Source organism: Rhinatrema bivittatum, chromosome 2 (genome assembly GCF_901001135.1).
Source record: "Rhinatrema bivittatum chromosome 2, aRhiBiv1.1, whole genome shotgun sequence".
Lineage (NCBI taxonomy): Eukaryota > Metazoa > Chordata > Amphibia > Gymnophiona > Rhinatrematidae > Rhinatrema > Rhinatrema bivittatum.
This window is the reverse complement of record NC_042616.1, coordinates 77,285,435-77,310,895: the sequence shown is the minus strand read 5'-3', so window position 1 is coordinate 77,310,895 and position 25,461 is coordinate 77,285,435. Positions and strand designations below refer to the sequence as shown.

Below are 25,461 nucleotides of genomic sequence, written 5' to 3'. Positions count from 1 at the left end.
AGACAATACTCCTCTGCATCTCTCTCTCTGTCCAGAGATGGCAAGGAAATGGACTGATTCAAGTGAAACTCAGTGACCACCTTCGGTAAAAAGAAAGAAACAGTACACGAAGCTGTACCACTCCTAGAGTCACCTGAAGAAAAGGTTCACGGCAAGACAAGGCTTGGAGTTCAGAAACTCTATGCGGAGCAAATTGCCACAAGAAACACAGTTTTCAAGGTCAGTAACCTCAAGGACAGGGTGTGCAGTGGTCTAAACGTAGGGCCTGCCAAGAAATCCAATACCAAATTAAGACTCCAAGGGGGCACTGGAAATTACAAAGGAGGACAAAGATGGTTCAACTCCTTTCAGAAAAGAGGCCACATCAGGATGAGCCCACAAGGATCCACCATTTACCTTACCCCTGAAACAGGCGAGGGCCGCTATTTGCACCTTCAAGGAACTGAGAGCCAAGCCTTTATTCAAGCCATCCTGCAAAAATTCCAAAATAAGAGGAATCCTTACTAACAGGTCGATACAGTAAAGTGTGCTCCGTCGGAGCGCACTGTCAGCCTGCTCTGGACGCGTGTTTTCCCTTACCCCTTATTCAGTAAGGGGAGGAAAACACGCGGCCCACCCGCGGCACCTAATAGCGCCCTCAACATGCAAATGCATGTTGATGGCCCTATTAGGTATGCACGCGGGATCCAGTAAGTAAAATGTGCAGCCAAGCCGCACATTTTACTCTAAGAAATTAGCGCCGACCCAAAGGTCGGCGCTAATTTCTTCCGGCGCCAGGAAAGTGCACAGAAAAGCAGTAAAAACTGCTTTTCTGTGCACCCTCCGACTTAATATCATAGCGATATTAAGTCGGAGGTCCCGAAAGTAAAAAAAAGTAAAAAAAAAAATAAATAAAAATTTGAATTCGGCCCGTGGCTGTCAGTGGGCCGAAAACCGGACGCCGGCAAAATTGAGCGTCGGCTGTCAAACACACTGACAGCCGCCGCTCCTGACAAAAAGGAGGCGCTAGGGACGCGCTAGTGTCCCTAGCGCCTCCTTTTCCCCGTTTTTCCTGCATCACCTCATTTAAATACTGAATCGCCCGCACCAGCGAAAGGCTGGTGCGCGCGCCGGGAGAGCGGGCGTTCGTCCGCTCTCCCGCGGTCTTACAGTATCGACCTGTCAGGAAGGAAGAATACCTCAATCATCACACCAGGCCTCAAATACTCTCCAACAAACCCACACATAAGCTAAGGAAATGGAGAACTTTCTAGCTCTCAGTAAGGTGGAAATCACCACTGCAGAATATCCCGGCTTCAGCAAGCGAGCCCTTTCAAGACAAAATAGAGTCAGATCTTTGTGAAGGACAGGTCCCTGCTGCAACAGGGTCCTGTGCGCCGGAAGCAGAAGAGGTAAATCCACCAGGAGCCTCCACAGATCAGCATACCATGGTCTCCTGGGCCAGTCTGGAGCTACCAAGAGTACCATCCCTTTATGGCGCTCGATCCTCTGAGCCAATCTGCCCAACATGGGCCATGGAGGAAAAGCATACAGTAACTTGTCTTCCGGCCACTCCTGCACTAGGGCATCGATCCCCAATGACTTTGGATCTCGCCTGCGGCTGAAGAATTGCAGAACTTTCGCATTGCGTGAAGTTGCCAGGAGGTCTAGGAACAGAAGACCCGAGTGGTCTAGAATCAGCTGAAACGTCTCGTCTGACAATGCCCACTTTCCTGGATCCAGACTCTCCTTGCTGAGAAAGTCTGGCCTTATGTTTTTCTCTTCCTGCTGTGTGTGAGGCTGAGATCATCTGGAGATGCACTTCTGCCCATCCCATAATTTGATCTATTTCCAGTGACACTTGTTGACTCTTGGTACCTCTCTGCCGATTGATGTAAGCCGCAGTCGTTGCATTGACCAACATTATTCGGACCAACTGACCTTGCAGCCTGTTGCCGAACTGTAAACATGCCAACCGAACTGCCCTGGCTTCCAAAGAGACTCTTCTACATTCCAATATTCTTGCACTGTCAGTTCCTGACAGTTAGCTTCTCAACCAAGGATACTCGCGTGTCTATTGTCAATACTAGCCAGTTCAATGGGACTAGGGAGATTCCCCGCCTTAGATCTTCCTGCAGTCACCACTGCAGTTGAGAGGAGACCTCCATCAGCAAGTGGAGCTGAATCGAATAGTCCTGAGACTGCGGGTTCCACCGAGACAGCAGGGAGTGCTGCAGAGGATGTATGTGTGCCCTTGCCCATGGACCCAGGATTGCCACCATTAATCCAAGTACCTGAAGATAAGACCACACAGTTGGGCGGAGAGTGTTCATCAACAGAGCTGCGCCAGCAGCTTCTGAATTTGAGCTTCTGGCAGGAAAACCCTGCCCAGCTTCATGTCGAACCGAACCTCGAGGTATTGCAATGACTGAGCAGGCTGAAGACTGCTCTTGGCCAGGTCCATTATCAGCCGAGCTCCCAGAAAAGGGAAATTACCTTGCGAGTCACCAGGCTGCTCTCTTCTAGCAACTTAGCGCAAATCAGCCAGTCATCCAAATATGGGTGTACTAGGATTCCATCCTTTTCTCAACTCTGTTGCAACTACTACCATTACCTTGGAAAAGGTTCTGAGAGCGGTGGCCGGACCAAAGAGCAGCGCCTGAAATTGAAAGTGGCATCCCAGAACTGCGAACCACAGGAAGCGTTGATGTTCTAGTTGGATGGGAATGTGGAGATATGCCTCGGACAGAAAGTCCCTCAACTGCATGGTCATTATTACCGAGCGCAATGTATCCAATCGAAAATGCTTCACTCGCAGATGACTGTTGACACCTTTGAGGTCCAGGATGGGATGAAAAGAGCCCACCTTCTTTAGCACAACGAAATGGAATATCGCCCCATATTTTCTTGAGATGTGGGCATTGGGACTACAGGCCTCAGACTGAGAAGCCTTGCCAATGTACCCTCCACTGCTTGCTTCTTTTGTGGGGAGTGGCAGGGAGACTTCATGAACGTTTCGAGGAACACTTCGAAATTCCATTTCATATCCTTCTAGTATCACCTCCAGGACCCACTGATCCAATGTGATTTTGACCCACCTCTGATAAAAGAGAGAGGCGTCCCATCTTGTACCCAGGGATAGGTTGGCAAATCATCATTGGGAGGCTCAGGAGGTTCTTTACCCGAGCCTGCACTTCCTCTGGGTTGTCGGGGACAAAAAGACAAACTTTCAGAAGAGTCGAGTCCTCTGGAAGGTCGCTCCTCTATAGGGTCAAAAAAGCTTGGATCCTCTAGTATGACCTCTCATGTTAAAGGAGCGCTGTGCCTGCTTCTTATCCTCTGGCAAATGAGGATCTGGAGATTCACCCCACTTACTGGCCAATTTCCCCAACTCACTGCCAAACAAATGCAAGCTGTTAAAGGGCAGTTTGGTGAGGTTAGCCTTGGATGTTGTATTGGCAGACCAATTTTTCAACCATAACTGACACCTGGCCGCTACTATCAAAGCCACCCCTCTGGCTGAAGTGCAGACCAAATCACAGCCCACATGTGCCAAGAAGGCAGCAGCTGGTTCCATAACTGCTCTGGAGTTTACCCCAGAGTCATCAACCTCCTGGGAGAGAAGCAAACAAGAGCGAGTCACAGAAGAACAAGAAGCAATCTGCAAGGTCATTGCCACCATTTCAAAGCTTATTTAAGGATAGTCTCGATCGTTTCCTCATGTGCATCCCTCAAGGCTGCTCCTCCTTCCACGGGAATAGTGATCCACTTGAAGACTACACACACAAGTGTATCTACTTTCAGAAAACATAAGCACTCTCTTACCACTGGATCCATAGGGTACAGGCCTTCCAAAACCCAACCCCCTGTGAAATTAGCCTCTGGGGTGCCCCACTCAATGTCAAATCAATTCTTGAATGGCCTCTATCACTGGGGAGGGGGGGGGGGGGGAGAGGCTTTATGCAAGGAAACCAAAATGGGATTTTTCTTTGGCTCAGACACTGAATCTGCCCCAGGAACTCCAAGCATTTTCAAGGTCTGGGAAATGAGAGCTGGTAATTCATCTCTATGAAAGAACCGTAACATAGTTCTATACGGTTCTAATCCAGGGGGAACTGCACCATCAAGAGAGTCAGGATCGGCATCATCATCCATGCCACCCGGATCCCTATCCGGAGGTCCCACTGCCACTCTAAGATTACTCTGGGAGCATTGGACAGAGCTCAGGATTGCGCCTGAAGAAAGGATTGCAACCCCCTGGAAAAATTCTACCCATGAAAAAAGTAGAAGTATCCAGACCAGGAGGTATCTGAGAGGTAATCACTGGGCTACCTTCCCCTACCAGTTAGGGGAGTTCCAAATCAGGCGCCCCACCTGATTCATCTTTACCCAGACCCACATCAGGCTGGGAAGAACCAGGCTTAGTGAAATCAGAGGAAGACAATTCTCCGTGAGCATCCAAACAGCGCTGGCACAAATTAGCAGGCCCGCCTCACTGAGACACCTGAATATGACAAGCAGCGCAAAAAGACACTTAGGCTTCTTAGGTACAGGTGCCATTATGGCCAACAGTACACTGAGTGGTGGCCAGAGGCATGCATCTAGCTGTTTTTTTTTTGTTTGTTTTAATATTCACATTCAACCTAGGTGCCCAAAAATCATGTGTCCAAACCTTAGGCGTCACACACCTAGGCGCCGAAAAATAAGCACACAAAAAAGTTAAGCGCACAGTACTACTCGCACACAGAGGAAAGTGAGCAGCCACTACGGTGTCACTTAATGTGGACGCACAGACTAAAGACCCGACTGTGCATCGAAAAACTGGGTGCAAAACCTGGGCGCACAGCTAGACGCAGACACTGAACTGACAATCCTGTAGAGGACAGCTTTATAAAGCATGTGAAATACTATTGCGGCCTCCCACACGGTGCGCAGCTAAATGCTTGGGAGCAGGGCCTAGCCTAAGGAGGCTGCCCACATCCCTCGTCTCTCTCTCTCTATATATATATATAATTTATTTTTTTTTAAATGTACCAAGGCACTCATCTGAGGGACCATGGAAATCACCCCAGGAATTCTCAACTGTGGGAGGGACCATTTGGTATCACCACAGGAAAGCAAGGCAATTTTATTTCTCTAATTCTCCTTTTCTTTAAAATGAGCAATCCCCAGTGGGAAGATGCATGTCCACCATCTGCTGGAGACTAGGAATACTGGCAGGCTGATGTCACTTCAGGTGTATCTGTACTGTTATGTCTATTTGCTCCGTCTCCATCTGCTGGGAAAGATGCATAGCCCACTTGTTTTGGATTCATCTGAGTGGACGCTAAGAAAGCCTTTTTTTCTGTAGTAGGGAGAAATACCTTCTAAAGAGATTTAATGAAAGAATAAAGCAAGATCTTTATATGCGGCTGGACGATCAGTGCTGATCCTTAAACCACGACACACGTAGCTGGTTCTGAGAAAAACCATAAGCAGGCCATTTGGTAAATTCAAAGGTCACATAATTCTTTATTGTCATCTATTTTAGGTGATTTATTATCAAAATTATTTATGCTAAGATACACATACTAAAATGGAAAAAAAAAAACATTGGATCATAATGTATAGTCTTTCACTTCTTAGCTTGACTTTCCAGTAAATCTTTAGCTTCATTTATTTTGGCTGCCAAATAGGGGGATCCACCTACAAAGAGACAGCACAATCATTACAGCACAAGATGACACAAGACCCGAGAATGTTCTTTGCAACACCTGCAATGAGAAACGAGAATCAAGTGGTGCTGGAAAAGTAGCCTTGGTCCATACAGTCAAGGAACTTTAAAATGTTTGAAATGGAAAAAACAACATTTAAAAGCAGCACTTCAGCCCAAACAACCCGAAAGTCAGCGAGACTGAAATACTCTCCACTGCTGTTTGGTACTAACATATAACCCTATTCTGTCCTTTGCAGAAGGAAATAATTGATTTCTCTGTCCGATGGCTCAAATGTGCCAAAATCCTTTGAAAAACTGCAGACTAGTTTTTAGTATTCTGCAACAAGGTACAAAATGCAGTAGTCTCCAGTTTTCCCAAATATTAATCCCACGCTTCCATGATAAAATTTCAGCACACACTTGTACTTAAAAATTTGCTCCCAACCACGTGTGCACACAAAACACAAATGTGGAGTACCCTGCAACAAACTTTTTATGAAAACATTTTTTAATCTGTTCACGTGGAATCTTGGTTAAAATCTAACAAGCACATCGTTTAAATCAAATGAATGTTGCTTTCTACTACACAACAAAAGTAGCTAAATAGTGTTAACTAGGTTTTTCTATGGCAATCTTTGGGAGCTATGCAAAAAGGAGACAACGTGCAGTAGTAGCAAGTGCTTGGCACTAATAGGACACTGGTCAGCTCCCAGTGGTCAAAAGGTTGCTCTTCACCTAACTGCTATTTAGAGAGCACTGTGGGCTAATCTGATGGACTAATCAGGCCTATCCTGTGGGGTGGAGGGTGAGGCATGGAGGGGAACAATGAACCAATAACGGTTCAAATCATTCTATTCAGCATCTTCTAGAGTGCTAGATAAAATGCCCCTCCTCCCCTCACCTTGATAAAAGAATCGTTGTAAACATACTATTTCTGCGAAGGGGCCTGGGTTGGATTTACCTACCTTTATCTGGATGGTTCAAAATCATAATCCGCCTGTGGGCTTCCCGGATCTTTGCTTTATTGGCAGTGGGGCTAGGTCAGAAAATGAAAACAAGAAAAATAAATGTCGTGAAACCCACAATTTAACTAGATTCAAGAGAGAACATCACAAATGTCCTTTAGCTTGCAGAAATACAGCCAGGCATGGCAGAAGTGGTACAGTAATGAGTGGTCTGTATTGGACATGCACAGTGTAGTGTTCACACTGTATAAGTTTGTCTATACTTCTGAAATCTAGGACTGTCCTCTTGCTCTTTTCCTTAAGCTTTAAAATCTAAATTCACTGTATTAAAATAATTCTTTCCCCAAAATAAGCATCCATTCCCACTGTAAGAAGTACAAAGGGGTTCAGCACTTCCTCGTGCACCCGCTGACTGCTTTAGCTATAAGGTGCACCAGGCATTGAACAGAAATAGCTCCCCAATTTCCTGGGAAAACATGAAGAATGACCTGCTAGAAGGTGAGGCAGAACTGGGATCTTATTTAAAGTCTTTGAAATGTAGAAAAACAAACAAAAAAAACCCCCCTTCTGATGTTGTACCTGAAAATGCAATCGCTTTTCTTAAAACAAAAGAAAAGGAAGGCTCTTGTAGGAAGAGAAATTATACTGGTCTCTGGAAAAGATGGATTTACAAAAGATTTAGTCAAGGGTAGGGCTGCTGATCATGCTTGCAGACATTGCCTGGGCCATGAGCACCAGGCAGCTCTACTGCCTGGTGCTCATGGCCCAGGGAAGAGCGAGCCTGAAGGGGCCTGTATCGTACGCCGCTCTTTCAGCACCTTGCTACCGTTCTACAGGAATACACTGACAGACTGTCCCAGAAAAAAAAAAGAGACAAATATAGAAGAACTTTACAGAGACAACCAAATAGAGCTCCAACCTAAAAGAGGCCAAAATAATGCAAATCACAGCTTAATGCTAACTGACCTTTATCTCTGCTCTTGGCTCATCATAATTTCAATGCATGTTTGTAATTTGTGTAACTAACTCCAGGAGGTTATGGTGCACAGACCTGCCTGCCAAAAGAACTTTGCCCTGCCACAATGCATGGCAGGGAAATGTTTGCTGGGTTGTGATACCAGAGTGCAAAAGGCACGGGTTCCAAGCTGCGGCACAGAGACAATGCTCTGGGGACGTGCGACTGCTGGAACAGGGGTAGTGTGGCAGAGTTCAGACTCACAGGCTTCTAATCTACGGTCACTGATGAGCCAAGGGGCCCTTGATATCACCTAGGCAATCATCCTGGGGAGGTGAGGGGGCTGGATATGGAGGGGAAACAGCATTCCAGCGTAGCTGAACCAAAACCTAGCTTGGTTTTCCTGAAAGGGAGGGGGCACTATTTTAAAATATTCAAAAATCGTACAAAAAAAACAAACTCAATTTCTCTTTGCATTCTCAGCCAGGTGCACATTTATGATTCACAGACAATCCCTTGTAAACTTTGCAACAAAGTACTGCACCGTCCCTAGATCCCCAAGGAGCTCCAGGTCTGATTCTCAGCTGGAACGAGAAGAGAGGGTTAGCTGCCAAGGTTCCCTCTAATTTCTGTGGGATGTGCATACAAAAAATGTTCTTGTGTGCAAAGTCTACACATTTGTGCGCAGTGATCTCTGAATCGCCCTTCTATTTTCCTTTACTTGCTACGCTGTTTTCCTCTGTGTGCTTGTTTCATGACCTGTGTACGTACGTACGGCTCACAAGGAACATTGGCCAGAAGCACAGTGCTGAGACCAAGCTCCACAAACCACCAAAGAGGAGAACAGCTGGTTATTTAAAAAGGCTATGATTTTGCCTCAAAAGTCAAATATTCACAGAGAACAGGATGAGTGAGCTTCTTTCAATTATGCACGCTCCTAAGTCATCATGCAGTCAGCAGTTCATACATTTTTTTTTTTTTTTTAAATACTTTCAATAAATATACAAAGTTTAATAATTGGTCAAGATGCAAAAAGACCAAGGGTCCACAGAGTCCAACTTTCTTCTGATTGCCTATTAACTCTTTCTATATAGTAATCCAGGGGAAGATTGAACCAAAAAACCCCACTGTGTACATGAAAACAATTCTGCAAGAGTGAAACCAAGTTCCTTTCACCCCAAACAGAGTATCTATCTTAAAGTCCTTAAACCCACACTTTCCCTTAGAATCAAACGCACACTCAATGATCTCTTTCTTTCAAAGTCATTCTCTAAATTTTCGTTTGTAGTAACTCTTGAGTTGGTGTCTGCTGGCAGAATGCTCCAAAACGGTCTCGCTCTCTAACCTCCAAAAGGAATGAAATCTATTTCCCTTCCCTCTGCCTTGATGCCCTTTTACTGCTCTTCCTTGGGTAAAAACATTGCTAGCAAGAGCTCTGTAGTAGCCACTGTGCCAGGAATTAAATCCTCCTCAATCATTTTTTCCATTTTGTCAAAAATAGCAGGAGCTTTAGGCATACGGAATATTTCGTGCCATCCCCCTTATTAGCTCTCCCGCCCTTTTCTGGCTTCTTTTTCCACCCGTAACCTTAAGATATCCGTTTGGAGGATGGGTGCCCAAAACTAAAACCCGTACTTCAAATGTGACCACAGGAAAGTCTTGTATAGGGGGAAGGAGGACCTCCTTGACCCTGTTTAACGTACTCCCAACTTGTGCTCAGCTTTGGCGACAGCTGCTGCTTGCCTTTGCACGCTTCTTTTCACTTTACCAGCTACTCGTATGCTTAGGTCCCTTACTTGCTTAGCAAACTCTGTCTCATTTAACAAAGAATAGGCTGCAGGCCTTCCTAGCTGAAGGCTGCAAGGCCTGCCCTAGCCTCACTGTGTCCTCTTCCTGCTCCAATGCTGCCAAGCCAACCTGACCTCCAGCTTTGCCTTTACTTCCTGGCAATACAGTATATTGCTTCCATCTAGTCTTGTCCCCCAAGGGAATTATCCTACATTTGTCTCCATTAAATCTCCTCTGCCACCTTTCTGCCCATTTACCCAAGATATCTATACTCCTCTACTGTGTATTTACAACGTGATAGATTGGTGTCATCTGAAAAAAAATGGCAATGCTGCTGTATGTTTAGTCCTCTACATCATCAATAAGAATTATTATATACATCCATCTTACAACCGTCACATGGAAAAAGAAAATAAATGTGTCTTGTACCTCACTCCTAATACTAAAGCTGCTTCCCGTTTGGTCATTTTGGGCTCAAATCCACCTCTGTAATAACCACTGAATGCCTAAAAAGGAAACACTGAAATGAACTGTGTGCAGAAAACAATAAGCATTTGATGCTGAGAGGATAAAAGACATAAGCCGCACTCTCTTAGCAGAGTTGTACGTCTGTTTTGATTTTCTTCCAACAACAGCCTTCCAAAGAAAGCTTTCAAGAAATCTGCGTCACAAAACACCAGATTTAATTTGCAGTGACCCTACATGGGAATCTTTGTTGTCAGATAACCCCATGCCTGCTTCTTCGGGGGAAAAAGAAGATAACAGCTTACTTCAGATCAAAAATAACCACCTGTGTGTTGTTGTTTTTTTTAAACAGGGAGTTTAATCCTCCTGCTTTGGCCAGAGTTGTAACATTTGTGTGTCTCCCCGGTGAGGATCAGGAGGCAGGGTGTTAACCTCCAGGCCTCATGCTCCCTCAGTATTGTACAGGTTCTCAATCTTAGCCAAAAGGCCAAGGAGGGACTGGCCTCAGCACACGTCTCAGACTCTGCCCTTGATCTTAGCTAAGAGGCTGAGAAGTGATCAAAGCTGACCAGCACTAGAGAACCCATGCACAATTTGTTCAGAAGTCACTGAGCGGAGCTCTGCTCTCACATCGGCTCTTTTCTCTTGCCAGTGGTGCTGCTGCTGTTTATTCTTGGCATTCTTTTTGAACTAAATTCTGCCTGCTCCCTCCAGCTGTCTCCCATCATCTAAAAGTGGCATGATCCCTATGCTATGTGCACCCCAACAATGCTTGCCCAAATTGTAGGAAGAAAGAAAACTAAAATGCATGCCCATCAAGCAATGACAAGGGAAATGTGTCTCAAGATTTTCCCTCGCCTACCTCCTCTCCTGCTCATCACATGGCACCATAGTGGCATAGAACTGCACAGCCGATGATTATGAACATCTGACACCTCACCACTCATAAAAACCTTTGCATCAAACCCACAAAGCAGGAAAAGTTAAATGCCCCGAACATCTATCAGAGATGTAGCATCTACTGTGCCAGTGGGTAAGTGCTCAGTTGTCACTAGCCTCAGGTTAAAGGCCAGGGATCCTTCACACTGTTTTTCCAAGGAAATTTTGGATCCCTATTAGAATTACTTTCTTCAGTTTCTTTGTATTTTGCATGCAACTGTATCATAAATATTGCCATTATACAGTGTGCAATCATAGTGATAAGATTTATGTACAGAGCAAGGAAGGAAACTATCACAAACTGGTAAGTGAAACTGGACAATTAAAATAGAGAAAATCTGGATGTTTAAGTCCCTGTCTCATGGAGATTATTATAATTTGAAATTTGTATTTTGATGATTTGCTTTCTGTACTTATGCTATGTGTTAATAAAAAACTGAAAAAACAATAACCGGGAAATATAGACATACCAATGTATAAACAACTATCGATATATGGATATAACTGAATATGCATGACTGGCTGAATGCTTTTAAATGACAGTGTGGATAAGTCCAGTCTTTTACACCAAAGAAAATGAATTAAAATGTTTCCGTGCATTGTGCACAAGGAAGACCAGGGCATAACTGTGGACTCCAAAATGAAAAATGCTAAACTTACTGATGGCAAGAGTGTAAACCCAATGCCATGTCCTAAGAAAGCAGAGTCTGATCTGGCTTGGTGGCCTCATGGTTACTGCTTGAAGATATGGGATTAAGTCTTGGCTCAGACTTCTGCAGTGATCTTAGGGAGACATCTACTGTTAGATCTAAGAGTAGCAGGGCCATAGCTCTCAAAGAAGCAGCAAATGCCTCTTCCTGGTTACTGAATCTTCCCTTTATTCACTTGCCATTGTCAATGAGTGGGATAAGAAAGGAAAGCACCGACTGCATTATGGCCAGTACAAAGCTTTGTCTCATTGCCCCCCCCCCCATCTTGAAAATTCATGCACATTTCAGCTGCCCCCCCCCCCTTGGGACTAGTCCATGGGTGTGAGAAGAGGAGAGGCTGCAAGTTGCATAACATGTTCAATGCAGAGTACAAATGCACATAAATAATTTTAAAAACATACAACAGATTGGACAGCATTGAGTGAAGGCAAAAGAAAGGCTTTGAACAAAAATAAAGAGAGGTAAACTGGACAAAGATGTCAGTTGCTCCTTCATTTAGATTACTCTGTTCAGAAACAGTCTACTCAATACTGTAAATAAGATAAGGAGACAGATGACAGCTTGAGAACAGGGTGATGAAAAATTGATCAGTGATCAAATCTAGGAACTGGCTAAACAAAACACGTTGCACGCAGAGCAGCAATTATTGTCCTCAAAACAGTGGCGATCACACAGAAGATTGTGATCTCAAGCATACACAACAGCTGAAAGAAAGAACATTACAGGGAGCATTAAAATGCACAACAAAGTTGATTTCCAAAAGCATTGTGTATAAAAACAGGTTTATGTGCCTTTTAAAAATGCATGTAAAAGAATGTGCTTAACTCGATTATGCATGCACTTTCATGCCCTCTCGCAAAAGGGATTCTGGGAGGGCAGATTTGGGGTAGGGAGAGTATTTACGTGCACACTTGATTTCCCAAATTATGCATGTAAATCTTGGAAATGTGTAACTTTGTGCATGTTATGGAGAAATTTAGTCTTACCTGATAATTTCCTTTCCTTGAATCCTGCTACACTAGTCCAGGTGAATGGGCTATCTCCTGCTATTAGCGGACAGAGGACACCTTTTTCTGTGACATCATCACTGGTTAATTCCATGGTACAGCTCCAGCAAAAAGCTAGTATTCTTATGTTAAAGTCATGGAAGAAAAAACCAACACTACATTTAAACTCTTAGATAACATGTACATAATATGAAACACTTAAAAGATCCACCAAAGAAATAATGCTTCCAAAAACTTTACTTGGATAAATGAAGAGGAAGAAAAGGAAAAAAAAGCAAAAAATAAACCCAGTTATGTCTTAATCGCTGTAAATCAAGGTACACAGCTTCAAAGACTGTGCAGACCCAACTTCCCAGAGGGTCCTGGATTGGAATAGCAAGATTCAAGGAAAGGAAATTATCAGGCAAGACTACATTTCTCCTTCCTTATCAACCTGCTAAGAAACTCACACCCAATTAATATGGCAGGGAGGAAGTGGGGGCTGCCCAGAGAACACCATCTATAAAAGCTGTGTTCTTTTTTGCATGGACATCCAGACTGAAATGTTTAGTGAAAGAAAGTAAGAAATTTCAAGTGACCATCTTACAAATTTCCTCCAGGGCAAGAGTAGAAGCTCCATCCAAGAAGAAATTTAAGCTTTTGCTGAGTTTGCCCAAAGGACTTCTGGAGACTGCAATCTTTCAATAAATAAACAATCAATTGCTTTTTTCCCCCCACTTTTATACCATCTAGCCAAAATAACTTTGCTGCCCTTAGATGACCTATGGATTCCTTGCAGAATAAAGGTCCCATACTGGAACCTTCACAACATGAAAACTGACATCCTAAGAGATTTTTTTTTAAAGTTTTAATAAACCAGGGGGGAAAAGTGTGCACGTGTTGATGGGTGTAGAGGGGGAGAGGCACAGAGGAGGAAGACAACTTCAAACAGAAGCTTCTTCTGAGCCTAAAACAAACAAGTTTCCACCCTCTAAGCTCTACCAAACCTCCTCTAAGGAAGAGAGCCTTACACTGAAATACAGAACTGCCCAAAAATTCTCCACCAGGCTAGGCAAAGGCTGAAGTCTAGGAGTCAAGTTCCTGCAGCACCTGAAAAATATGTCCTGCTACCTTCTGGCAACAGAGAACTCTGGCTTTTTGCTGGAGCTGCCAGTGATGATGTCATGGAATAAGATATGTCTTCTGTCTCTATCTGCTAGTAGGAGGAGATAACCCACACATGTGGACTGGTATAGCAGGACGTTAAGACGTTGGTGCGCATATTGGGGACACTGCACATTTTCAAAGTGGATTTATGAGTATAAGTCTGTTTGAAAATGTTATTCTTAAAATGCAGGGAACAGTCTCCCCGAGACACATAGGGTCCAATATTCAGTGCTGCTTAGCAGGATAAGTTCAGACTTATGCGGCTAATTGGTGGCATTTGAATAGTTATCCGTCTAAGTGGTGGGCAGGACAGGGGCATTCTGGGCATGGCTAGTTATCCAGTTAACTTAGCTGGATAAGAGGTAATATTCAGAATTATCCAGCTAAGTTAGCCAGATAAGTTAGGCCTGTTGCTGAGCAGGTCTAAAGTTAGCTGGATACATTTATTCAGCCGATCAGACTTATCCAGGTATATTCAGTGGTGCAGCCAAGCTGCTGAATATCCCGGCTAACTTTATCTGGCTAACTTTCTTAGCTGGATATCCTCTGAATATCTACCTCCCTATAAATAAACTCCACTCGTACAGAGAGCAATTTTCAAAACATTTTATCTGCGTTAATCAACTCTCTAAAACTGCACTCCCTGAATGTGACTGAAAGACGGCACATTGTTCCACAGCACATCAACTTTTACCTGCAGTTAGGGTCAGCATTCCCAGGGGCATCTTTTGGTCAGGGAGAAGGGGGTGGGAAGAGGAAAATAGCACACGTAGATGGCATTTTCAATTCCACGCATGTTATTTTCAATAAAAAACACCCACAGAAAAAAAAAAAAAGAGACAGGTGCACTTTCTAAGTGAATGTGCACAGAATGTGTCTTTAAAAATGGGTGCAAGGCCTGCAACTAAAAGACACTTAGGGTCTTTGTCAGAATGCCGACTAATTCTTTGTCACAATGCCTGCTTAATTCAATTCAGCGCGTTCTCTCGCTCCAGGCAGAGTGAGGGATGGACATGAAGAAAACATCCATCTCCATTAAAGCAGCATTAACACTCTGTAGACCATATTACAAATTAAATCACATTCAGGCCGATACAGTACAGTGCGCTCCGATGGAGCGCACCGTTAGCCTGCTCTGGGACGCGCGTTTTCCCTTACCCCTTATTCAGTAAGGGGAGGAAAACGTGCGTCCAACCCGCAGCACCTAATAGCGCCCTCAACATGCAAATGCATGTTGATGGCCCTATTAGGTATGCGCGCGGGATACAGAAAGTAAAATGTGCAGCCAAGCCGCACATTTTACTTTCAGAAATTAGCGCCGACCCAAAGGTCGGCGCTAATTTCTTCCGGCGCCGGGAAAGGGCACAGAAAAGCAGTAAAAACTGCTTTTCTGTGCACCCTCCGACTTAATATCATAGCGATATTAAGTCGGAGGTCCCGAAAAGTAAAAAAAATAAAAAAAAAATTTTAATTCGGCCCGCAGCTGTCGGGCTGAAAACCAGACGCTCAATTTTGCCGGCGTCCGATTTCTGAGCCCGTGGCTGTCAGCTGGCTCGAGAACCGACACCGGCAAAATTGAGTGTCGGCTGTCAAACCCGCTGACAGCTGCCGCTCCTGTCAAAAAGGAGGCGCTAGGGACGTGCTAGTGTCCCTAGCGCCTCCTTTTACCCGGATCTACCGCGTCACCTAATTTAAATAGAGAATCGCGCGCGCCGGTGAAGGGCCGGTGCACGCACCGGGAGAGCGGGCGTTCGTCCACTCTCCCGTGGACTTTAGCGTATCAGCCCGATTACCAGGTGCTTTACATCCTATAAAGAAAATAGCTTGAAATAAAAAAAGGTTATTTCCATGGTCCAGCATATACCAGGAACTCTGCTCTGAACACTAACAAGGGTTTAAAGGGCTGACAGGAGCAGGGGAGCCTAAACTGGTCCCAAAATTTACAGAGAAAACTTGTTTTTATACATTTATTAGGGGAGGCTCAGTGGATTGCACCTACTCCCATTACTTAACATTTATATAGTGCTACTACATTGCTACTAGTGCTACTGCATTGCTATATCACATCTAGAACCCTTATTTAATAGGTCTACTATACAGTACTTAAAAATCCTATCTACAATACATCATTCACAGCTTAGCATAATATCAACAATAATTTAATATTAAACCAAAACAGTAAAACACCAAAACAATAACTGAGAGATATAATAGACAAAGTATAATTCGGTCTCCAAGCCCATGCATACTAATGGTCCCCTCCAGGTTCTGAGGCACACTGGCATGGCAGCGTTGGGACATTTGCAATGCCACCATCCGTGGGGTATCTGTTACGTGGATAAACTAAGAACCTCCATATTTCCTGCTATCAATTTAGCCCCTTCCCTGGGCACTAAATTCACTACATAAACAATAACAGATGATTGTTGAAAAATGACCCACTTTACTATCCAGTCGGTCCAGTATTCCAGCCACACTGCTAAGAATATATAATCCCAGGTGCTAGCCATAGAGCAGGACCATTTGCAAGATGTCTCCTTCCTCAGAATATATTTTGTGATTTTCCTCATTTATTCTCTTCCATCTCAGGCATATGTTCATAAAAATTCCCCTGCTTAATTCACACCCAGCATCTTTCATATATCTAACCACAAAGCTTAGCAATACTCCAAAGAGTCACCAATATCATCAGTATGGCTGTACTGTATTCCACATCAACACTAAGTGCAAGAAACAACGTGAGATCCTGGTGAAGTTTTAAAGTTTCATGTATATCATTTTATTGCGGCAACTCCTGAATTCAGAGCAAAAACTTTAAATACGTATTTAAAGTTTTGCTCTGAATTCAGGAGTTTATCCACGTAACAGATACCCCACGGATGGTACATATTAAAGTGCAAGCATTTCTCCAGTGCTTTGTTGTACTGTATTCCACACAACTGGCCTCCCAGGTCCCCTTTGGCATACAGACCCAATTACATGAGTGCTCGTGATTCTGCTAGGTCGTTCCAGACAGACCCAGCTGCTAGTTAATTCTGTCATCAGAAGCTAATTTAAATAGTTACCTATACTAGTGTGGCTGCTGCCCAAACATCTGGCCTCTTAGGTCCCTTGTCAGATAGGTGCTGTTTGAGGTTTTGAGCTTCACTGTTTGCACAAGCGAGGCTTCAAGTTCTGTTGCTGAAAGGGATGCCCAGACAAAGAAAAAAAAACTACCTTCTCTATGGTCCATTGTGATATCTCCTTGAAGTGGAAGTTACATCAGAGGTGGCAGCAGAGAGAGTTTGAAGTGTTGAATAATGGTCATGGATGAAATTCACCATCTTGTTAACCTGGTCTCCAAACAGGTTCTCTCCACTGCACAGCATGTCTGCAAGCCTGTTCTGCATTGTCCTCTCTTAGACCCAAGGCACACAATCATGAGACCCTGAGGGTGCCAACAGCATGACAGAACTTCTCAATGCAGTCTTAAAAACATTAAATGGGAAACGGACCAGATGCCTCCCACATAACTCACTTCAGTCCATCAGGCAAACAAATACATTTCTCCAAATGAAATAATTCTGAGAAGTTTTGTGGCCCTTGTAGTCTCCCTGCTTTGGGACTCATACACTGAAGGAGATGGATGCCAATGCTTTGAAGTCTTCGCTCGATGCCAACTCTCTTTGGGTTCAAGGAAGCCTTCTCATGTGCAGGGTGGGAATGGCAGGAAAAGTCCCAGCTCCTTGATCTTTTATTTTTGATCCCGGCTCGGACAAAGATTCAGTCCGTTGATGTCAAGGGACTACCAGCTGTCGATGTGGTTCCTGGGTCCTTTGCAACTAATGCCAGCAATGCTGATGATGAAACATCAATCTTCTCATTAAAATGATCTACAAGTCTTGGTCTCCGGAGAATGATCACTCAGGTAACAACTTTGAACATGTAAAGCTCATGATGAGCCATAATAGACATCTTGAGATAGCATTAAGGGCTACTGGGTTTCTTTTTGGCCATAGTCAGAAGAATTGATAAAGCAAAATCAAAAGATGACATTTATTTTGAAGAAAAGGGCTAGCTGAGGTCATCTAAGAAGGCCATATTAATGGGAAAAAAATGAAGACAAGCAGCCATGTTAAAACCTTCCCCCAAAATTAAATATTGATAAACCTGCCAAAGAAACTAACTGGACTGAAGTTAGAAAAATGACAAGCTTGATCACGACAAAAGAGAAAATTTGTGACAGAAAAAAGTTCTACTACAGAAGGATACAAACCATGGCCAGAAAAGCTTTTCCAGAAGGCTCTGGAAGATACTCCACATTGGCACCAATGTATGTACCTCACATTACCCTCAACACTGTACTATATAACAACTATTTGACAAAATCAGAGGAACAGGTGGAAATGATGGACCATAATATTAATGCACATGTTCTTAGCTAAATGCCATAATATATTAATAAAGTACAACAACATTAAATATGCATTAATATGATCACTATTCACTAGCATAGTGTGGCATTAATTTAGGGCCAGGAACAGCAATCTCAAACAGCACCCACATTCTGTGTTATCTTAATAAAGTTTTTTTTTTTTAAATAACAGTGTCTCACACACATGGTATAATCCCTAGGAAATGTTTCTCAACAAGCACAAAAATAAAAATCACAAGCTCTGCAATTTGACAAAAACAAAGTGACATTTATTCTCTTAGACCTTTTAGGGTCAAAAGCAAAGCCTTTGTTGGGATAGATTTTTTGCTTATGGACGAAAACATTAGTCCAAGGGATTATGGGCCTGATTTACTGAAGGGTTTTTCCCATTTTGTGTTTATGAGAAAAAGGTTTAATAACTTAACATCCGCCTCCCAAAAAAAGCATGAGCAGAGAAGGATAATTTGAGAACATGATTTGCACAATTTGATTATTTTAGACTTGACATGGTTCTTGAACCACAGAAATACATGTTGTACATGTGCCCTGCCTCTACTGCACTCTGCCACTCTCATCAGTGAGTATGATAAAGTGTGCTTCGAACATGTTTCCAACACAAATGAAACACTAGTAGCACCCCTGAAGGCTTACAGACTTTGGCAGGCTCTGCAATGCTTGCTTTACTTGAGGTTCCATCTGCTTCATGGCATGGATGGCATAACGACCTTTAAGAAAAGGAAAGAGAAATCATTGAAAGCAGTCACCAACTTTAAAATTATTTCATAAATTGAAATAAAATAGTTTATCTTTATAAAACAAAGTAAAGCAGAATTGCTTACTCGTGACACGTAAATTGGACAAACAAAAGGCTATACAGAAATGTTCTTACTTCTACATACTGGTGATAGGCGCCAACTGCATTGAGGTGAACCCTTACCGAGTTGGGCTTAGGACACAACTCAGATAAATGTAGAAGGTAATCAAGCAGTTTTTGTGTGTAACATGAGAAAGGATCTAAGGCCTTTTCTTACACAAGACAAACCTTCTCCATCTCAGTCTACAGAACTTCCAAGTGGAATCTTTTCTTGAAACTAAAGAACATAAGACACATCTGCAAACAGATCAAAAGGTCGTAACTGCACCCTCTCAACATCCAGGCAGGAAAAGCCAGGGACTTGACGTTGGGATGGTGCAACCTACCTTGATCCTGAGTTATGAAACATGGGGAATTCCCCAGCCTGATTGGTTCCCTCGACAGAAAGAACCAAATCAGTCTCGACCAAAAGGGGTCTATGAGAATCATGGCCCCCAACGGTTTTCTCTTAGCTTCAACAGTGTCTTGGCAGTTTTTTCCCCATGTATTCTGATCCAAGTTTTATGCCCTGTTCTATGTAATTGCATTTTCACATGCCTGTTTTCAGTTACAATGTAAACCGAGATGATATGTAAAATTTTACATGAATCCCGGTATAAAAAAATGTTAAATAAATAATAAATAAATAATGGAATTGGAGGCTATGTGTACAGCAGGCCCTTGCCCCAGTCGAGCCAAAGACATCTGATGCTAGCTTGCCTTGTGCCTTCTTTTCCAGGAACATAAGAATGGTATCTTTCTGTTCTGAGGTGACACAATCAGATCTATCAAGGATGTGCCCAAATTGCAGAATATCTGGTTTACTAGTCCCCCTTCCACACATCATTCGTGGTGTTCTAGGATCCGACTCAACTCTCTGTGCCTTCCAGATACATGGCTCAGAGGACCATCCCCTGAGAGACAGCCTAGTCGCACATCTGGACAGTCTCCTGACACAAGAGGTATGATCCCATACTTCCCTGTTTGCTGATATAAAACATTGCAACTTGAATGTCCATCCAGATCAGGATGACTGTTGGCCAACTGATTTCTGAAATCCTTCAGAGCATACCAAACTACCCTTAGCTCCAGGAAATTTATCTGGTGAAGCTTTTTCTGGGCAGACCAAAGACCTTGAGTGCAGAGCCCCTCCATATGGGCTCCCACCAGGGTTGGAAGCATCAGTATTGATGATAATTTTGACAGGAGGAATTTGGAAGGAATACCTCTAGTCAAATTGGTATTATCCCGCCACCAGAACAGAGAATCCTTGAGCAGCTGCATATGCTGTCCCAAAGATCCCGAGTGGCCTGAAGCCACTGAGATCCGAGTGTCCATTGGGCTCTCATATGGAGTCATGCCAAGGAGTTACATAGACTGTTGATGCCATAAGGCCCAACAACCTTAATATATTCCATGCTGATGTCTGCTGACTGACTTGGATCCTTTCCACCGTTGATATCAATGTGGATATGTTGTGGAAGGAAGTCTCTTGCCCGAGTCATGTTCTGAACTCCAATTAACTCCAACTGAGATGGATGGCTCAAGTGGGATTTGGGGTAGTTGATGACAAATCCTAGCAACTCCAGTGCCTGGATTGTTTTGAACATCGATTATATGGTGCCCATCTGCGATGTGCTCTTGACCAGCACATCATCCAGATAGGGAAACACATGCACCCCCAAGTTTGCGCAGGGGCATCGCTACCACAGCAAGATATTTGGTAAAGACATGAAGGTCTGACACTAGACCAAAAGACAGGAGTCAATACTGTAATTGATAGTCCCCCACTACAAATATTAGATATTTCCTGTGAAGTGGGAATATCTTTTTGTGGGTGTAAGCATCCTTGAGATCGCGAGATCATAGCCTGGTCCTCCTTTTACAAAAAGGGGACTGTGCCCAGGAAAACCATCTTGAACCTCTCTCTCTTTTCAGAAAGATCGTCAAGGTTCTTAGGCCTGTTTTCTTTGGACTTAGGAAATCTATTCCAAGTATTTACTATCGTCTTTCCCCTAGTGGAACAGGTTTGATCATGTTGGTCTGTAAGAAGGAGAGGAGCTCCTTCCAAAGCAATTCCCAATGTGGAGAGTGTCCCCAACTGGACCAGAGGGCAATTTCAAGGAAGTCTGAATAGATGTAATTTGTACCCTTTTCTTAAGATGCCAAGGACCACAAGTCCAAAATTATACTGGGGAAAAAAGTCTACATAAAACCTCAGCTTACCTTAGACAGTAAGAACCTTTGGGGATGTAAGCCATGCTCTGTGGTCAAATAAAAAGCCTGACTCAGGTTTTGACTGGACTGCAGCCTATGGCTTATGGAGCCTCTGTTGCCTTGGTGGGCAGGAGGGGACGGTTGTGCATGTCTCCTTGGCCCCATATTCAGGACCACCTGGAAGAGGAGAGCAGGTCTGGAGAGGTGTTGAAGCATTGCACAGTGCTCACAGATGTACCATTGTTTCCTTGAGTATCTCCAAAGAAATTATCTCTAGCACATGGCACATCAACAAGTCTTTCCTGAACCTCAGGTCAGTGATCTAAGGCCTGCAGCCAGACAAGTCTGGAGCACAGAGTCCCATGGCAGAGACTCTTGATGATGGCTTGAAAACATTAAAGTTTGAATGGACCATATGTTTTCCGCATTCCATTCCTTTTACCACCAGTAACTGAAGGTAGTTGCGCATCTTCTGAGGAAGCTGCTTGGCCACAACCTGTATCTGCCTCAGTATGTTCCACGTATACTGGCCAGTGAAAAGATAGTAGGAGGCTATGTGGGCAGTAAGCATATCACTCTGAAATACTTTCCTCCCACGTGTATATAAGGTTCTGGAATCCTTTCCCAAGGGCACTGAGGAATGGGTTCTAGTTCTCGTCACCCTCCTTGAGAACGGATTTGACTTGGAAAAGAAGTAGCTACCGCACCAATACGTGAGGACAAGATAAATCATATCTGCCTTCTTATTAAACAGGAGCCACAGAGAGGGGATTCTCCCACATCTTCAACTGTACCTCCTGAAGGATTTTGTGAACTGGGATTGCCACAGCCTCTTCAGAAGGCTCCATGAGTTACAGGATATCCAGCATCTTATTCCTGGTTTCATCCCCTGTCAACAAAGGAAAGAGTATGGCCTCAGACATTCTTCAAATAAAGCCAGTATATAAGGTGTCCTCTGGAGGGAACTTCCTTCTCTCTGGTGGAGAAGAGGGGTCAGAGGAGAGACCTGTCAATCCCTCTTCTTCAGAGACATTAGAGCTTACAGTCATACCCTAAAGGTGAAGAGCCAGATTGTGCCTATGTCACAGACAAGGCCTCAGATAGGGGAGCACATTTTTGTTCGAATCTAGAACCCAAGGAACTCATCAAGTGTCTTGGGGAAGGTCTCTCCCACAGAGGGCTGGAAATCATCAGGGCAGCCACCATTCATGCCAGTTGCTCTTCAAAAACTGGCAATGAAAGGATTCGAGTAGAAGTCTGCGATTGCTCCAGTGCTCTAGACTAAGGGTTTGCGGCGCCTTATCCAAAGCTTTCTTATCTTCTTGTCAAAGACAGCCGATGTCAACACTGACTAGGAAGCAGGAGTAGCAGCCACATCTTTCTGGGAAACCAGAAGTATATCAATGGATGACACCTGGACCCTTGGAGACTGGCATGGTTCCCAGGACAGTCTTCGAGGATGAGCTCTTCTCTCCATGGGCCCGCTTTTCAGGATTCACATCCACAGCCAGAATATCCCCCCTATCTCCATGGTCCTTATCAATGCTCCATGTTGAGGGAATAGGATACTCCCTCAATGTCAATATAAGCAGTGTTCAGTGCAGCTCCTGGGTCCATTGATGTCGATGTTTCTGATGCTGATTGGCTGGTCTTTTGGTTCTCCAACAGTTCCAGATGGGACCGTCATCCTTTTAGGGCCATGATCATGCACAATTGACACCTTCAGGCATCAAATGATGCCCCCAGGCACAAGATACTTCTATCATGGGGATTTGTGATAGACATAACCCAGGTACACTGGGGGCATCATTGGAAACCACTGATTTGTTTATCCATGACCAGACAAAAAGTAAGGGAAGCAAAGTCAAACCTGATGACTGTGAATAGTTTGCACATCCGCCATGTCACCATTTGGGCACGCAGAACTGAAAGGAATCTTTGAAACCAAAATCTTGAAAACAACCAAATCTTTGAAAACAAAAACACACTACTTAATACACTAAGGGAAGAAACAAGATGGCGAGGCCATGCGAATGAACCAACCTGCCAACCTTTGCTGAAAAACAACAGCCCAAGCAGGATGAGGACCCACAACCCCCACGTGGACATGTGGCATAATGGCATGCCCAGTAATTCAAAGGCAAAGTTCTAGGAATTTTGATACAAAAGATCTGGGCTTTTATACCAGATGATGTCACCCTGCTTGTGTGGACTACTATACTTCTTGCCCTCACAGAAAATATATTGATGGAAAATTCAGTCTACACCAGTGCTCAAACCCTGGTTGCCAGGTCAGCATGATGACTGGATATTTAATCGTGACATCTTATGGACTGGGTGAGTCAATGGAAGAAGTAGGTCATCAGCAGGCCGAGGGAGGCCAGGCAATGCTAGACGTTCACGTAGGCCAAAGATGAAGAGGCAGGATTAGAGGCCTGGGCAGACCAATGAGAAGAGGAAGAGATGGCATCAATGGAATGAAGTGAGTCGCAGACCTGAATATATGCCTAGGCTATACAGGCAACTACCTAGAGCACCAAATTTTGAAGGGACCAAATATCCAGGTAAAAGAGGGGTCTGCTCCCACTTGCTTTAGGGCAGTCTGTCTGCATAGCTTCAGAAGGGCAACATTGTGACACACTCCTATTGACATATTAAATCCAGCCCTGTACAGCCATCTTCATCTTTGTGCTGAAGGAATAAAGCCTCTCTGTCTGTTTGTTGTGGTGCAGCACAGTAAAAGAAGCTGCTGAAATCAGAGGAAAGAGGTTAATAAATAGAGAAATTGCAGGGGATGGGAGGGTTGAGAGAGAGGGAGACTGCTAGGGACAACACGAGTTCTGAGAGAGAGAAACAGAGAGAGAGAGAGGGAGGAAGACTGGTAGAGATGAGATTAAGAGAGCTCTCAGCTGCTGGTCCTTCCATTCGAACTTATTTCTCGACCCAAAGAAAATTTCTCAAGACCTGGTCTATACTCTTGGCAATGGATACTGCGCTAGGTAGCTTTAGTGACCACAGAATATTCTTGGTCAGTCCCAGCTTGTTAAAAACACTCATGTTTTCAAGGTTTTATTTTTTCTATTTTACATATCTTCTACAGCATCTAATCTGGATTTCTTTTTCCTAGAATTTCCTCTATTCCTGCTTTATTGGGAACAATTTATTTCATCTCTCAAAATCAAGTTTGTCTCCACTTCACAAAGTATTGTTTTCCCTCCCCACAGGGCACTGTGGGTATTGTAAGTTTGCTTTATGTGAACAGTATTTTACGTAAATAGCAGGATGAATTAGAACCGCAAGGCACCACAAGAAACTAAAGTGTCTGCCTTCTAATCACAAGGCCTTTGTTCTTTCAATGTTATTTTTAGCAACCAAGGTGGGCAACAAAAAATTATCAAAATATCTGAGAGACTAAAAACAAAGATTAAAAATAAAAACCCTCACTCTATCAGTTGATGGTACTTCCCTTTAAAAAATAAGTAGCCATCGAAGCTAGATGACAGATGTATAAAAAAGGTTGCCAGTAAAATAGTTTAGAAGCCACACTTATAAGAAGATGTACAAAGCATCCAATAGAAGCCCAGTGTCAGGAAAAGTGTTTTCTTATCTGTCCTCCATCATTAAAAGATGTGCATGGGGGCTGCTAAAAGGCAACATCCTACAAGGCTCCCACTGCTGGGAACCACATGAATACAATTACAATCACCAGCCTAATTACTTATATGTTGCCACCGGCTATACTGTGGATTATCACATACTGGAGCTTTACACATTGTACTGTTGTTACAGCATACTGCAGAAACTGTGGACTTTTAGTAACCTGTACATCAACATACGTTTTTAAAAGAATAGTTAAGAGCAGAGATGCACGCTCGGTCCCTTCCCCAATCTAACCTGCAAATCCTGCAGCAGCAATAGTCAGCCCAACTGCTATCATAGTACTGGCCTAAAATAATAAAACAGAGAACACAATTAAAATGGCATCGGTAAGTATATGTTCATTATTTTAGTTTAACTGGCATACAATGTTCCATTGTGTTGTTTACCTACTGCAATAAAAATCAGTAAGCTAACAAGAAGGGTCAAATTTCATGCTGCCTAATTTCTTTGGTTTAGTGCTTCTGGTCAATCAATGACAGGGCAGCTTTCAAAATGCTTGATGACATCACAATATTCTTTACCCCACTTTAGATTTTAACCAATCTGGACTTATTCCCTAAAGGAAAGAAAAATAAAAGATTAAATAGTCACCTGAACAGAAACAGCTGGAACACTCTCTCTCTCTCCCTCCCTCCCTCCGGGAGCTTCAAATCAACTAAAACAGGCCT

The 25,461-nt window shown here is 43.6% G+C and overlaps 1 protein-coding gene across 2 annotated transcripts in view; it reads right to left on the bottom strand.

The window, feature by feature from the left end:
* Nucleotides 1-5,466: 5,466 nt before the first annotated feature.
* DNAJC19 (DnaJ heat shock protein family (Hsp40) member C19) overlaps nucleotides 5,467-25,461 on the bottom strand; it is a 29,924-nt gene continuing 9,929 nt past the window's right edge. Inside the window, exons 2-6 of one of the 2 annotated variants that reach the window (XM_029588359.1) lie at nucleotides 25,028-25,079; nucleotides 18,715-18,788; nucleotides 9,812-9,888; nucleotides 6,640-6,710; nucleotides 5,467-5,664 (exon numbers count right to left, since the gene is read on the bottom strand). In XM_029588359.1, the coding sequence (XP_029444219.1) occupies nucleotides 5,594-5,664; nucleotides 6,640-6,710; nucleotides 9,812-9,888; nucleotides 18,715-18,788; nucleotides 25,028-25,079 (345 nt within the window). In that variant the 3' untranslated portion in view covers nucleotides 5,467-5,593. The remainder of the gene's footprint in view (nucleotides 5,665-6,639; nucleotides 6,711-9,811; nucleotides 9,889-18,714; nucleotides 18,789-25,027; nucleotides 25,080-25,461) is intronic. The other variant, XM_029588360.1, reaches the window with a different exon arrangement.